General features: G+C 42.9%; 2 protein-coding genes across 2 annotated transcripts in view; one reads left to right on the top strand and one right to left on the bottom strand.

Annotated features, from left to right (window-relative positions):
• Nucleotides 1–13,095, top strand: part of LOC117224800 (uncharacterized) — a 610,978-nt gene that overhangs the window by 286,694 nt on the left and 311,189 nt on the right. The window lies entirely within an intron of this gene.
• LOC117224802 (uncharacterized) lies at nt 9,190–11,147 on the bottom strand. The gene is made up of 4 exons (XM_033477942.2): nt 11,009–11,147; nt 10,858–10,908; nt 9,433–9,556; nt 9,190–9,364 (listed from the first exon to the last, which is right to left on the bottom strand). The coding sequence occupies exons 1-4, from the start codon at nt 11,081–11,083 to the stop codon at nt 9,300–9,302; spliced, it is 315 nt and encodes a 104-aa protein (XP_033333833.2). The 5' UTR covers nt 11,084–11,147; the 3' UTR covers nt 9,190–9,299.

The raw sequence follows: 13,095 nt of genomic DNA, 5'->3' as shown, positions 1-13,095 counted from the left end.
AAGTACTAATATTGAATCAAGTACTAATATTGAGTATTAAGTACTGATATTGAATCAAGTACTAATATTGAGTATTAAGTACTGATATTGAGTATTAAGTACTGATACTGAATCAAGTACTAATATTGAATCAAGTACTAATATTGAATCAAGTACTAATATTGAGTATTAAGTACTAATATTGAATCAAGTACTAATATCGAAGTACTAATCAAGTACTAATATTTCAAGTATTAATATCGAAGTACTAATCAAGTACTAATATTTCAAGTATTAATATTGAATCTAATAAAAGGTTAAACGATGTAAAATCGATTAAAAATATACAAATGGAAATTAATCGCGAAGATTTGACTGTAGACCTATGTCATGGCTGTCGTAACGACTCAAAAATGTCCGTCGACTAAAGATTAAGACGAGTCGGAAATAATTTTCACTTTTCTAAGGACAAATCATAACGAATATTTATTTTCATGCGTTGTTTAATGAAAGTCAGACAGTAAGTAATCAATTAAAAACAAATCTCTCGATATTTAAGAAAATCTATCAGAGTGGCGGCCATCTTGTAACGTCATGCTCGCGAGATTGACACCACGCTGGCCGAATATTGCAAATATCTCCAAAATAACCAAAAATCTGCCATTTCGAAGACCAGAGCGACGTAGCTTAATCTAAAATTTGATATTATAAAAATGTTTCTCCGAGAAATTTTTAGATAAACTTCTTTATCCAAGCATATGTTAACATAGAAATTGCACGAAGTTTAAATAGATTCAATCTCTCCATTGTTATAAAATATTTTAAGTTTTTGATAATATAAAAATATTTCTGGGAGAAATTTTTAGATAAGAATAAAGCTTCTGTATCCAAGCATATGTTAACATAGAAATTGCACGAAGTTTAAATAAATCCAATCTCTCCATTCTTATAAAACAGTGTACATAAATTAGTCCAATAACGGCTCGTTAGTTCCATTGTTAAGGAACAGGTTGGATGGTCTTCTACGATCATCGCCGACGTTACTCGGCCAGAATGTTTTCCGTCGACGGAAACGCGACGCTCTCTCGATTGTGGAACAGTGAGAAACATTTTCGGCTTTGACACGCGGATTAAGCGAGAAAATTCGCGGCGACAAATAAACGATTTGCTTATTCCGGCCGAGGAGGAGCGGTCACGTTGCCTCCGGCGGTGAATTTATCAAACGGCCAGGCTCACCTCGACAAGCGACATAACGATGCCCGAAAACATCATTTGGCACTCTCGCCCACGCAAATTCCGCGTCTATCGGCGCTCGGTGCCGTTCGCGGCCGAGATTCGCGGGCAAAAAATGGAAAAACGAGGCGCGGAGTTTTATTAATTCGTCGCGCGCGCGGGAGGAGATCCGCGCGGCTCGCCGCTGCAAGAAGCGTGAGAATGTTTCGTTCGGCGCGACCGTGGTCGGTCGGAGGGGTCGATAGCTGGAGCGTGAAAATTCCAGCGTTAAAAGCTCGTCGCTCCGGCTAATATCCGTCTCGGTTCCCGGCTGGCCCGACATTTTTCTTCGGTCAATTTAAACGCTGTCTACGAGCCGGCCGTGAAAGCTTCACGCGCGAATTACGGCGGGACACGCATTCGGAATTCTTTTTTGCAGCGGATTTCGACGGTGTCGCCCGACGGATTTCGCGCGGCATCTAGGGATACAGTCGCATCTGCTTTTTCTGAGCACGTCGACATCGTTGGTGTGCGCGCAGAACGCACTCCTCTGCTATGCGAGTTTCATGCGTGCCGACATGTGGAGTACAGTTGTCTTAACGCCAGATCGTGCGAATGTGAATCTAATCTCTGATGTGGGGTCGATTCTTCGGACGAGTTCGACGAATTTTGTGGTTTCCGATGTCATTTTGTGTGCTCGCAGATGGTTCGAGTTCGTTTCGTTCTGCTGGTAATTGTCGTAGCTCGATACGTAACATATTGTTGCGAATCTCTCCGTTCCTCTCGCGTCGCGGCATTTTATTTACAATAAAGAATATAAACTGTAATGCAACTCGATACAATTGTATTTCAGATCTTTCAATTTGAAATGTTGCTCGTTCGATCTCGACTCTTCGATTGTCTATTTGTTAACACTCTTACGTGACAAACCCTATCTTGCATTTCTTTTTTTAAGGAGCTGCTCACAACAGGGCAGTTTCACATTACAGCGACTTGATTTGGACAAGTCGCCATAACAATATTATTGAACAGGGAATTTTTGTAGAATCTGAGGCACGCGGCTGGCGATTTCTCCCATAAATCCGCTTATGAATAAATGTGAAGAACTTTTTCACGGTATAAGATATTCGTTTGAACCTTTGTACATGTGTTACCGAAGCATTCTAATATTTTTTTATAAAGATTATGCTTCAAAACTTGCTCCAATAATGGAACTTATTCAAGCATTTTCCACGAAAGAGTCTCGGAACTTTGCAGAATTGCAAAATAAGACCGCGCTAGGTTTAGTGTGAAAATTCTTCAAATTCTTCTTATAAATTTCATCCACTCATTTCTTTTTATAAATGCATAAAATCCGCTGTCTATTTATTATATTCTTACATTCTATAAACGTTTGCAACTTTAACGTGAGATCTGAGGAAGGAAACGATTGGTACATCGGTTTCTTATAATGCAAACAGTTTTACATAATGTTAACAATTGCCTGCATTGTTCTCTAAGAATAAATTCAACGTATCTAAAGCAAGTTGCGAGTTGCTCGCACGACGACGCGACGAAAATAAAGCTCCGCGCGAATCAGCGTGCCGTTCGTGCGACATTATCGTTTTTCACTTTTACTTTTGGACGGTGTACGAATTCTCGCGTAGCTTCGCCGTGCATAGGTTCGACTGCGATCGAACGACTCGATTTCTAGTTGACCTAACCGTCACTGATCGTATGCGAAAGTTGCGACAGAATCACGGTTCTAATTAGCGTGCTTGCGATCTTGGAAGCGCTCAAATGTTTTCTGAGAGCCTGGAAGCGGATATTTCTCTATTCTCATTTCCTGTTTGGCGATTTAAAAAAAACTAGGGGAATTATTAGAAACTAGTAAGATCGTCAACTTTACATTAACGACTTGCAGAACTATTTTCAGAAATTTTTTAAACCGTAAGTTCACGTTACGTTGTCCGGGTTGTAGACGTTTAACGCGATTCTGAGATAATAAAGTATTTGCAACATAAAAATCGTTGCAAGATTTATATAATTAAATAGTCACCAGATTGCCAATTTCATATGCAGTTTTATCGAAACTAGAAGCGCTTTTAATTTACATGTTTGTGATATTAGTAGCATATATTTTCGACCTGTATAAAAAAAATGGGTGCCATTTCGTGATCAGTTAAATAGGCTTTACATGGCGCTAATAAATGTAACAAATAATGGAGGCGAGAGTACAGTACGCACAGGTGCATTACAATTAACTATAATAAATTAAATAATGCTGGGCAGTCGATAACATTATTAATAACTCCAATGCAATAACTGCGATAAAATTAATAACTGCCACTACTTTTTGTTAATTACTCTCCAATTGTCCCTCAGCTTCTATACAAAAATGGACAATTTGGAAAGAGGAGATACGATTATTCGAACCTCGCAGCTCATTTTTATAGTTGTTGACAATCGGCGACTACAACAACAAGCCGCGAGACTCGAATAATCGTATCTCCCCTTATCAAATTGTCCATTTTTGTTTACAAGCTGAGCTTGGGACGATTGAGAGGAATTTACTGTACCACGTTTCCTTGTATTTGAGAAATCTGCAGATGCCGGAAACGCACAAAAATCCGACATCACCGGGAAAGTATGTGGACTGGACGTGAATAGCGCGCGCGCGCGCGCGAGCGAATCAGTGCGTCATTTGCAGAAGGTCCGAGCACGACAGATCGTTCTCCCGCGTCGATGAGCTTCGGAAACGATCGATCGACTTCTCCTGAATCATGCGGGTGTCCGGCACGAGTCACGCGGAATATTTCACCGTAGCTGTTCACCAGGACGAACGAAAGAGCGGCACTTAGGTGGGGGGTAATATACGTCGCCGAGGGCGGTAACTGTCCTCGTATATTATGTCGAGCGTGTCCACGGGGACATAGATTCCAGTCGGCTGTATCCACGGTAAACAATGTTCCGAGAGTCGTGCCTAAACGATTCCTCGTGTCTGTAGTTATTTTGGCAATTAATCGCCACCCCCGCCCGACCTGACCGAACCCCATGCCGGCTGAAATATCACGTTTCTTGTCCGCGGCCGAGTTTTTCGTTCACGTTGGCTCGCGCCGTTCGTTCGCCTTAACCGTTCGAGTCCCAAGCAGCGCGATCGAGCTGTTCAGATTTTGCGTCGAAAAGTCCCGGGATATTTCAACGCCATATGAACAACTGACGGTGCACTCACGGACTATCGAAGTACAGTAAATTCTCGCTAATTGATGTTCGCTAATTGACGCTTGCAAAAATGGACAATTTGGGAAGAGGAGATATGATTATTCGAGCCTTGCGGCTCGTTTTACAGTTGTTGATAATTGGTAACAGTTAGTAGTAGTCATAGTTAGTAATAGTTATATAGTTATACAGTTATAGAGTTATAGAGTTATACAGTTATACAGTTGTACAGTTGTACAGTTGTACAGTTGTACAGTTGTACAGTTGTACAGTTGTACAGTTGTACAGTTATAGAGTTATAGAGTTATAGAGTTATAGAGTTATAGAGTTATAGAGTTATAGAGTTATAGAGTTATAGAGTTATAGAGTTATAGAGTTATAGAGTTATAGAGTTATAGAGTTATAGAGTTATAGAGTTATAGAGTTATAGAGTTATAGAGTTATAGAGTTATAATGTTATAGAGTTATAGAGTTATAATGTTATAGAGTTATAATGTTATAGAGTTATAATGTTATAGAGTTATAGAGTTATAGAGTTATAGAGTTATAGAGTTATAGAGAGTTATAGAGTTATAGAGTTATAGAGTTATAGAGTTATAGAGTTATAGAGTTATAGAGTTATAGAGTTATAGAGTTATAGAGTTATAGAGTTATAGAGTTATAGAGTTATATAGAGCTATAGAGAGACAAAACTTAAAATATTTATAAACTAATAGTATGCATATTAGGACAAGCGCTGTCGCGCTGTTCGACATTTTTCGATCGTGTTTTTTCAATGAAAAAACGATTCTAATTGCCCCTCTTTCTGTCACTCGTATTCTTCGGAAGCAAGACTGGAACGACGGAAGATTCGCTAGCTGGCAGAAAGTGTTAGCTCCTCTGTCTTCTTCGGCTGATATTCAACAAGCCGGATCGATCTTCTACTTCGACTTTTCGCTTCTGGTTTTTCCTTCGTAAATTTTCAAGAGCGCCCGGTTTATGTGATAACAGCACGACGAAGTTTATTACGGATTCCAAAAGGACACAGCCTCGCCGAACTTTCTACTTCGAGGAAGTTTCCGAAGTCCCGTTTCCGCTTCCGATCGATCTGCGACCATCGATGCACGTTTTCAAATCCATTGGGAGAATCGATCGGCTAACGAATATTTCTCCTCCGATTGTTCTGCCAAACATTCGAAATACAATGTTCATGAAAATCTGCCGAAAATCTTACGTTGAATTTTGCTTCGGGTTTTTACTTAGTTAGCTAGCAGTTACTAGTTGGTTACTTAGTACGAGTCTCGGTTTTTGCAAGAAACTCACGGAGATATTGAAGCTTCCGGTACAGTGATTGACGGGTAAGATTCACCTGCCAATTAACCCGGGAAGGCTCGCGAGCAGGGAAATATTCGGATGTGAAATTTCGACTGGGAAAATAGAAGGACCAACGATATCCACGATTAATATTCCACGAAAATATTTCAGTGAAAATCTGAATTATAGAATCGTCGTATTTTCATTTGAAAACAGCCTCGATCGACGGCTAATTTATATTTTCACGTATTTATGCTGCGTTCGATTTCATCGTAACATAATCCTTGTTTTCACTTCCTGGACAAATATCGAGGAGAGAAGATTTCGGTTTCCGTTCGTTGACGTTCTTCCGTAAAAATGCCAATCCGCGATCTAACGATAACTCTTGCTGCTTCCTAATCGTCGTGGTTCTGCTTCAGGTTACTGTTACGGAACAACAATCCCGTCCCGGCAACGTCGTCTTTGTCGTTACCGCGCTTCATTTCTCCCGTATTAAGGGAGAATTAAACAGAAGGCCGGCGAGGACAGAGACGCGGCGCATATGAAAAATCACCGTCTGACTTCTCGCAGGGGAAGGATATTACGATTGTTACGTTTTTCCTGCTGGAATCGTAAATCTTCCGTCTTGTCCCCGGCTTGCTTCTCGGGGGGGTTTACAAGTCCCGGCTTGCAGTCTCGTTTACGCGCCGAGTTTTCTCCGTCCGATAAGGGGACCGTCCTAGCATTATTTCGCGATCCTCCAGTTAGGCCGGGAAGCTCTCGCAAGACATATTACATTACAGCCTCGCCAATATTCGAAACGACGCTGCTTTACATTCGACGTCTGTCGACAGCCGGAAGACGAATGTCTTTTGGGAAATATGCTGACTTTCTTTCGATTCTCATTTGCGACCCATTGATCCTTGCCAAGCTTCGAGAGACGATTCTCCTCTGACACTTTGCGCCCCAACAAATTATTCTTTAACTTTCCGCGCTCTCTGGAAAGTACGACAAGTAAGCAACAACTTCGTTGCATTATTAACCCTTTCGCGCCGAGCGCCGCACATATGCGGCATCCACTCGACGACTTGTGGGTACGGGCGCCGCGTACAGAGTGTCCCAAAAATGTCTCGCAATCCGGAAATGACGGGTTCCTCGGATCATTTGAAGCAGCAGTAATTCGAAGATTTGATGTCAGTCAAAGTATTTGAAGAATTCAAGTTAACTCTTTTATTATTTTCAGTTCATTAAAAGTTGCAACGAAAGAAACGAATGTCCACGAGGCTTACGTTTGGAAGTTTAGAAAAGCGTGCCTTTTGACGTATAAATTGCGCACGCTCGTGATCGGTTCTCAGTTTATATCGAACGAAAATGCTCACATTGGTGAGCAAGTAGCGTGCGATCTTTACGCGAAATAAATACAGATATGTTTCCTGTTGTGATCATTTCAGCAAATTGACCGTATGGCAACAATAATTTCAGGTACAGTAAATTCTCCCTAATTTTCTTTCCGCTTGTAAACCAAAATGGACAATTTGGGAAGAGGAGATACGATTATTCGAGCCTCGCACCTCTTTCTTATAATTGTTGACAATTCAGAACTATAAAAACGAGCCCCGAGACTCGAATAATCGTGTCTCCTGTTCCCAAATTTTTGTTTACCAGCTGAAAGAAAATTGCGGAGAAATGATTGTATTTCTTATAGCTTCGCTATGCCAACTTTCATCCGCCCATCCTGTCGTAAACACACGGAATAATTAGCAAGGCAAGATCATAGTTGCATTTATCTAACACGTTTCTAACTTACACGTTCGTCGATCGCCTAATTAGCTAACACTCTCACGGCTATGCGACTTCGGCTGATTTTATTTGTGAATCGGATTAACGACATCCTTAATTATACGGCGTTCTTCTGGCACCGCGATACACAGTTCGCACCTCATCAACACCATGCTGCGGGATGTAGAAGACCCGCGCGTTACAATTATAATTATTGATATTCCGTTCGACTGCCGGCGCTGGAAGCAATCCATCTTACATGAGACCGGTCTCTTCCTCGGCCAGCCGACGCCCAATAAAACGATACCCGCGATAAACCTTTCGAAGCCAATTAGGAGCTAATTGATTTTAACTGTAAATCTATGAGCCCGATTCCTCCGTTCTGGCCGGTTCCACGGGATTGCGGTTAAGACGGGGCTGGGGACTTCTGCCAAGCAGCCAGTTGTTCCCGATAAATTTACGATGACTAAACTCCCTTTTCTTGCGCTCGTTCTTCTCTGTTTCTCGTGCCGCTGACTCTCGATCGTACCGCGTCATCTGTTTCTTCCCCCTTCACCCACCCCCTTTTGCTTCTCGTGTCCTCGGAACCTTCTGCTTATCGTTCCTTGGAAACCTTTTGCCTCGTTTTCCTCGTGGTTTCCCTTCGATCCGATCAAAATCGCTTACCGCTCATTAGTCGGAAAAACAATGTCGCGCGACGTTCCTGAATGATGAGGGAAATCTTATTTCGCGAACAGCAACGGATTTCGCATTTACATATATTCTGTTTATTTGTATAAAATTATGTTATTATGTTATTCAATTTCATATTATAGCAAATCAGCATTGTTTCGTAGCACGATAAGAGCTCATTTCGTTCTCATTCGTCAGGACATTGCGAGGAAAAGAAGCATATTTTTTGGCGTCAAATGTAGGGTTCAAAATGTTCAACTTTAAATTGTCGTATCTATTACAATTTACGATCATTTTTATTAATATTTCCACTTTCGAGGGTAATGGGCATTTAACAAGCAATAAAAATTGACTGGACATCAACATGAGAAAATTAGGTTTTTGCCAAAAATTATTAAAATATTCGATCCGGCCCACTGTGCGGCGTGACGCAAACTTTACACTCAGCTTTGATTAATTAAAAATCTAGATTCGTGCAGTTTTCTGTAAAGAATGTGGAGGAATATAATTTTTATTTAACCATTTAACCGTTTTTGACAGTTATACTCGTCATATCACAAAATGTTATCAATTCTCTGCGAGGAAAAGAATTAAGTTGTAACGAGGAGACCGTTTCATTTTTTAATTTTATTATTTAGTTACTTAACTGAAACCAGTCGACTGTTTTTGACGCGTTATAACACGAGTTATGTAACGGTTGAGTTAAGTAAATAAATAAATGTCGGTGATGAAATAAAACAATAAAATAGTCATTTCGTTGCAGCTTAACCCTTTGCACTCGAATGACGACTCTGTGGCGCCACGAAAAATTGCTATACTATTTAAAATTGCTATTACTATTTAAAATTTAAAATTGCATTGTACTTGCTAAATTTTATATGCATAAATCGCAATAAATTATATAAAATAGAAATACTGTAATTATACTTTGGATTTCTGCAAATGGTTAATTCTATATTATAACAGACGCTTTTCAAAGAGACTGCAACAGCTGATCGGCTAAACAGTTACATGCGAGAAAATCACAACTTCCGTTTTCTCATGGGTGGATCGACGGTAAACAATTTTAGAAAGTAGTGGTTTTTGGAAGCTCCTTTCCTCGGTAAAGCTAGCAGTTTATTTTTACGAGCAGTGCGTACATGGTTTTACTACGAGTGCCGTTTTCTTCTTCGCTACGTCGAGAACATTCAAGCCCGAACGGTTGACTGAGGTGGTGGTTTCCGCAAAAGAAGATGCTTCCGGTGGCCCTTGACTGTGAACAAGAAACGGATATAAGAATGCCGGGGTTTACCGGAAGGGCTCAGATTTTACGATACTCACTGCATCCTAAAAACGGAACGCAAACCTTTCCCGCGGGGCATTCGCCATCTTTCTTGCAGGATTTATCCGCTTCCCGTTTGCGTCTGCTGTCTGGGAGGTTCAAGGTTACGAGCTCGGACTCGTCCTAGCGTTCCAAGAAAATTATCCGCCATTAGACAATTTAATTCCACGGTGGAGAGAGATCTATTGCCGTTCCCGAGGCAAAGCAAGAAATAGGGGATGCCGAGCTCGATCGGGGGATGAATAAATCTCTTTCCCGAACTCGGGATGTTGCGCGGGGCGCGCCGTTTGTTTCTCGAAGCAGCACACAATTTAGATATGAAAAAACTAGGAATATCGAACACTCTGAACGCCAGAACCATTGCTTACGAAAATCTAAATTCTTTTGGTTTCGTGCTCCGAGGAACTGCTTAGAAACAATTGCAGCTGATTGAATTTTATAATAAAATGTACGGCTTCAAATTTTAAGAAACGGGGCCCACGTCAAATAATTCGTCTGAATCCTTTCTTTTCATGCAATTTTATGTTGCACCTGCCATTGAACCATTTTGATCGCTATTGAGTGCGAAAGTTTATAGAACTTGAGTTCTCTGACTTCGTGATTTTTAATTATTCGCAAGTTTCTCGTTTTGCTAAATCAAGTCTAATTAGAAAACTTGTATCAAATGGGGTCGCAATATGATACTTTTCAACTTCTTAACACATTCGCTACCAGAGTCATTAACGTACATAATTATATTTATTGTATTTATCGTATTAAATCGTATGCTGTTAGAAAATGTGATAAAAATGTCGTCAGAGGGAAGCTAAAAATTCTCGAAATATATATGCTATGCATGACAATTTTAAACGATACAACAATATGCTCGTTACACTCGTGCGACGCTGACAGCGAACGCGTTTTAATTATACCGTTAAATTATAATCTTAAAATTAAATTAAAATAATTATGCTGTTATTTCAAGAAATAAATCAAATATCCGGAGTAACGCTAGCTCTAGAACTTGATGAACGTCGAAGCTATGATTGATAATAATCTCGAATAACAGATCGCTGAAGCAGATTGCAAATGATATTTCCATGAGGAAGTTAATTTTCCCATGAATGCCTGTTCAGCTTTAGAAAACCAGGAGGCTGGCAAGAAGTCAACTAAACAGCGTAACGACCGCCTGTACAAGAACGCGCGTAGACAACAAAAGCTAAAAACATATCAGAAAATGAGATATGCATCTCTGAGAGGCTGGCTTTCGCTCTATCAGGCCAGCTAATGATCTCCAAGTTACGAACGGATCTACTCTCGAGCTACAGCGCGGTACAAGTTTGGCGTTCTAAGTTATATCCGGGTTGGTGTCTCGGGCACGGTCAAGGCTTCGAGAGCACGGCGATATCTCTCGGCAAAGAATCGAGGCGGGTTCTGGTACTCACCGAATCTCCACTGCGATCCCCTAAGCGGATTACGTGAACCTCTGGGTCGTCCTGCGGATGGAGGACCAAGGACGATTAGAACGTGATCGCGATTTACAAGAAACGACTGAACAACGCGTTTGTTCGGTATGGCTAGCTCGTATCTCCGTACCTTGTCGTCCTTAATGATGCACCTGGTGGCCGAAACGACGCACACGAACAGCAGTACGAGAAACAGCCGGCTCATCTTCGAAGCTGTGCTCGGAAACGCTCCCGATCCTCGGACGCTCGGCGCTCTTTATAGAAGAAAAACGGCCGGGCGGAGGACGCGACGTTGCGAAACCCAGCGCGTCGCGTTATCTTCGCCGTAAAGTCGCGGCCATTAGGGACGGAAAAATGAAATTCTCAATTGCACCGTAGATTATGCGCGGCTCGCTCGTGTTTCCGCGTTAACGAGCGGTTCGCGGAATCGTTGCCGCCTCGCCTCGTCTCGCCTCGCGTCGCCTCGCGTCGTTCCGCGTCCCGCCGGACCGCGCGCGCATTTTTCGGTCCTGAAATGAGTTCGGATTCCCCGGGCTGGTGCAACGAAGATACTCGATATCGTAAACCGCTGTCCGGGGAGCCGGTTCCGGTCGGTTCATTTTCGCGGCCAGTCTTTATCTAAATTGGAAAAAACGGAATAGCTCTGTAAAATGTACCGCGAGTCGCGGTGATTGCGTGCCACGGTTTATGAGCTGTTGTCAGGGCACGGCACGGGCACCGGCTCGGCACGGCTCGGCTCGGCGCGGCGGTGCGAAGCTGCGCGAAATCCAGGAACCGATTCATCGACGGTTCGTATGGCCCGCGATTCGAACGGTGCGTTCCTCTCTCCGGTCGATCTGCCAATGAAACGGTGCAGCCGCAGCGCGAGGGACACGCTCGACGGGTCCCTGTGATCCTCTTCGCAGTTGAGAGTGGTAATTACCTGCGTTCATTAGGCTGATGGTGACGGCTGATCGATAACGTTACGCACTTAATTAAAATTATGCTGCATTACTCTATTGCTGTTTTGGCTCTAATGAGAGCCGCGATCGATGATGTCCGCGAGAGATTTTAATGTTTTCAGCGTGACGCTGGTTGCCGCGTGATTCTGATTCGAGCCAGTCACGGATCATTGTTATTTATCTCGCAGCTTCTGGTTTGAGATGATATGATATGTTTGCTTCTGATATCGAACGTTACTCTTTTAGGTGTGCAAGTAAGTTTGCTTACTAGAAAACAGACTCTTGTGCAGAACTTTTTCGTTGGAACTTTTGTTCAGATCGAAAACGTTCTTGATCGTTGCAGCAGTAGTCTAGACATTACTATCGAAATTTAAATCCTTATCGGGTCGTCCTGTAGGCAATGCCATCTTTGCTTTCGACGCGTTTTCAGCAATCTCTCAATTTGCCCTCGAACCCCCCGCCGCATTGTTGCAGCTGCAACGATCGCAACGTTATTTCTCCCGTTTCTTTTTGTAACAGATAAACTCACTTGCACGCCCGAAAGAATCAGGTTCGACTGTAATCGTCGTCGCCCATTCACGCCGGCGTGTACTTGCCGCGGAGCACGTTAGAAAATTCCGAAACAAACGGTGCTGCGCTCGATGCTGCATTTTCTGAAGGGTCTCGTGCATCCCCGGAGCACTTCATCTCCGCCTAGCATGAACCGGCGAGTCCGTTGTATCGACCGCGTTTCAGCGGAATATAAAAATTGCTCGGCGGTATTACGACGTCCCTGTTCCACATCACGCTTTACAGCCGGATGTCTCCGGGAGCGAAATTAATTATGTATGCCCCGCAGTGGTGGCGCGCGGATGCGCCGGAGTTTCGCGGCCGTTTTACCGGCTCGTAATAGTCCCGGTATTGGAAACTCGTTCGTCCATTCGGGCGACGAGGGCGACGGCACGGTCTAAACCGCTAGTGTGTATGAATATGGTCGTCGGTCGATTCGCGGAGGGACGGTCGCCGCGTTTGCATAACCGGGGACGGAGACGTCGTAGTTACGGACGACTCGAAACTAGCGGTCCTCGGACGGACACTCGACGTGACCGGAGGTTCTTTGTTCGCTTGATTACCGAACACCCTGGAAACTAGTCATTAGCTCGACAAATAGAGAACCGTCTCTCTCTTTCTCCCTCTCCCTCTCCCTTCAGCGGCGCGACCTTCGTGGAGAAAGCTGGCGGCGACGCGAATATCCGCGACGCGCTCCCTCGTTAACTAATTGAACGCTGTTAATTTA

The sequence above is a fragment of the Megalopta genalis genome, chromosome 9, assembly GCF_051020955.1.
Source record: "Megalopta genalis isolate 19385.01 chromosome 9, iyMegGena1_principal, whole genome shotgun sequence".
Taxonomy (NCBI): Eukaryota; Metazoa; Arthropoda; class Insecta; order Hymenoptera; family Halictidae; genus Megalopta; species Megalopta genalis.
This window is presented reverse-complemented; position numbering and strand designations above follow the sequence as displayed.

Bases quoted from the DNA above. Each gene is read 5' to 3' on its own strand.
- LOC117224802 (XM_033477942.2), bottom strand. From the start codon at position 11,083: ATGAGCCGGCTGTTTCTCGTACTGCTGTTCGTGTGCGTCGTTTCGGCC. The intron at 9,557-10,857 runs GTGAGTACCAGA...TTGGAACGCTAG, and splicing joins GGGATCGCAGTGGAGATTCG to GACGAGTCCGAGCTCGTAAC. The intron at 9,365-9,432 runs GTGAGTATCGTA...TCTTGTTCACAG, and splicing joins CGTTCCGTTTTTAGGATGCA to TCAAGGGCCACCGGAAGCAT.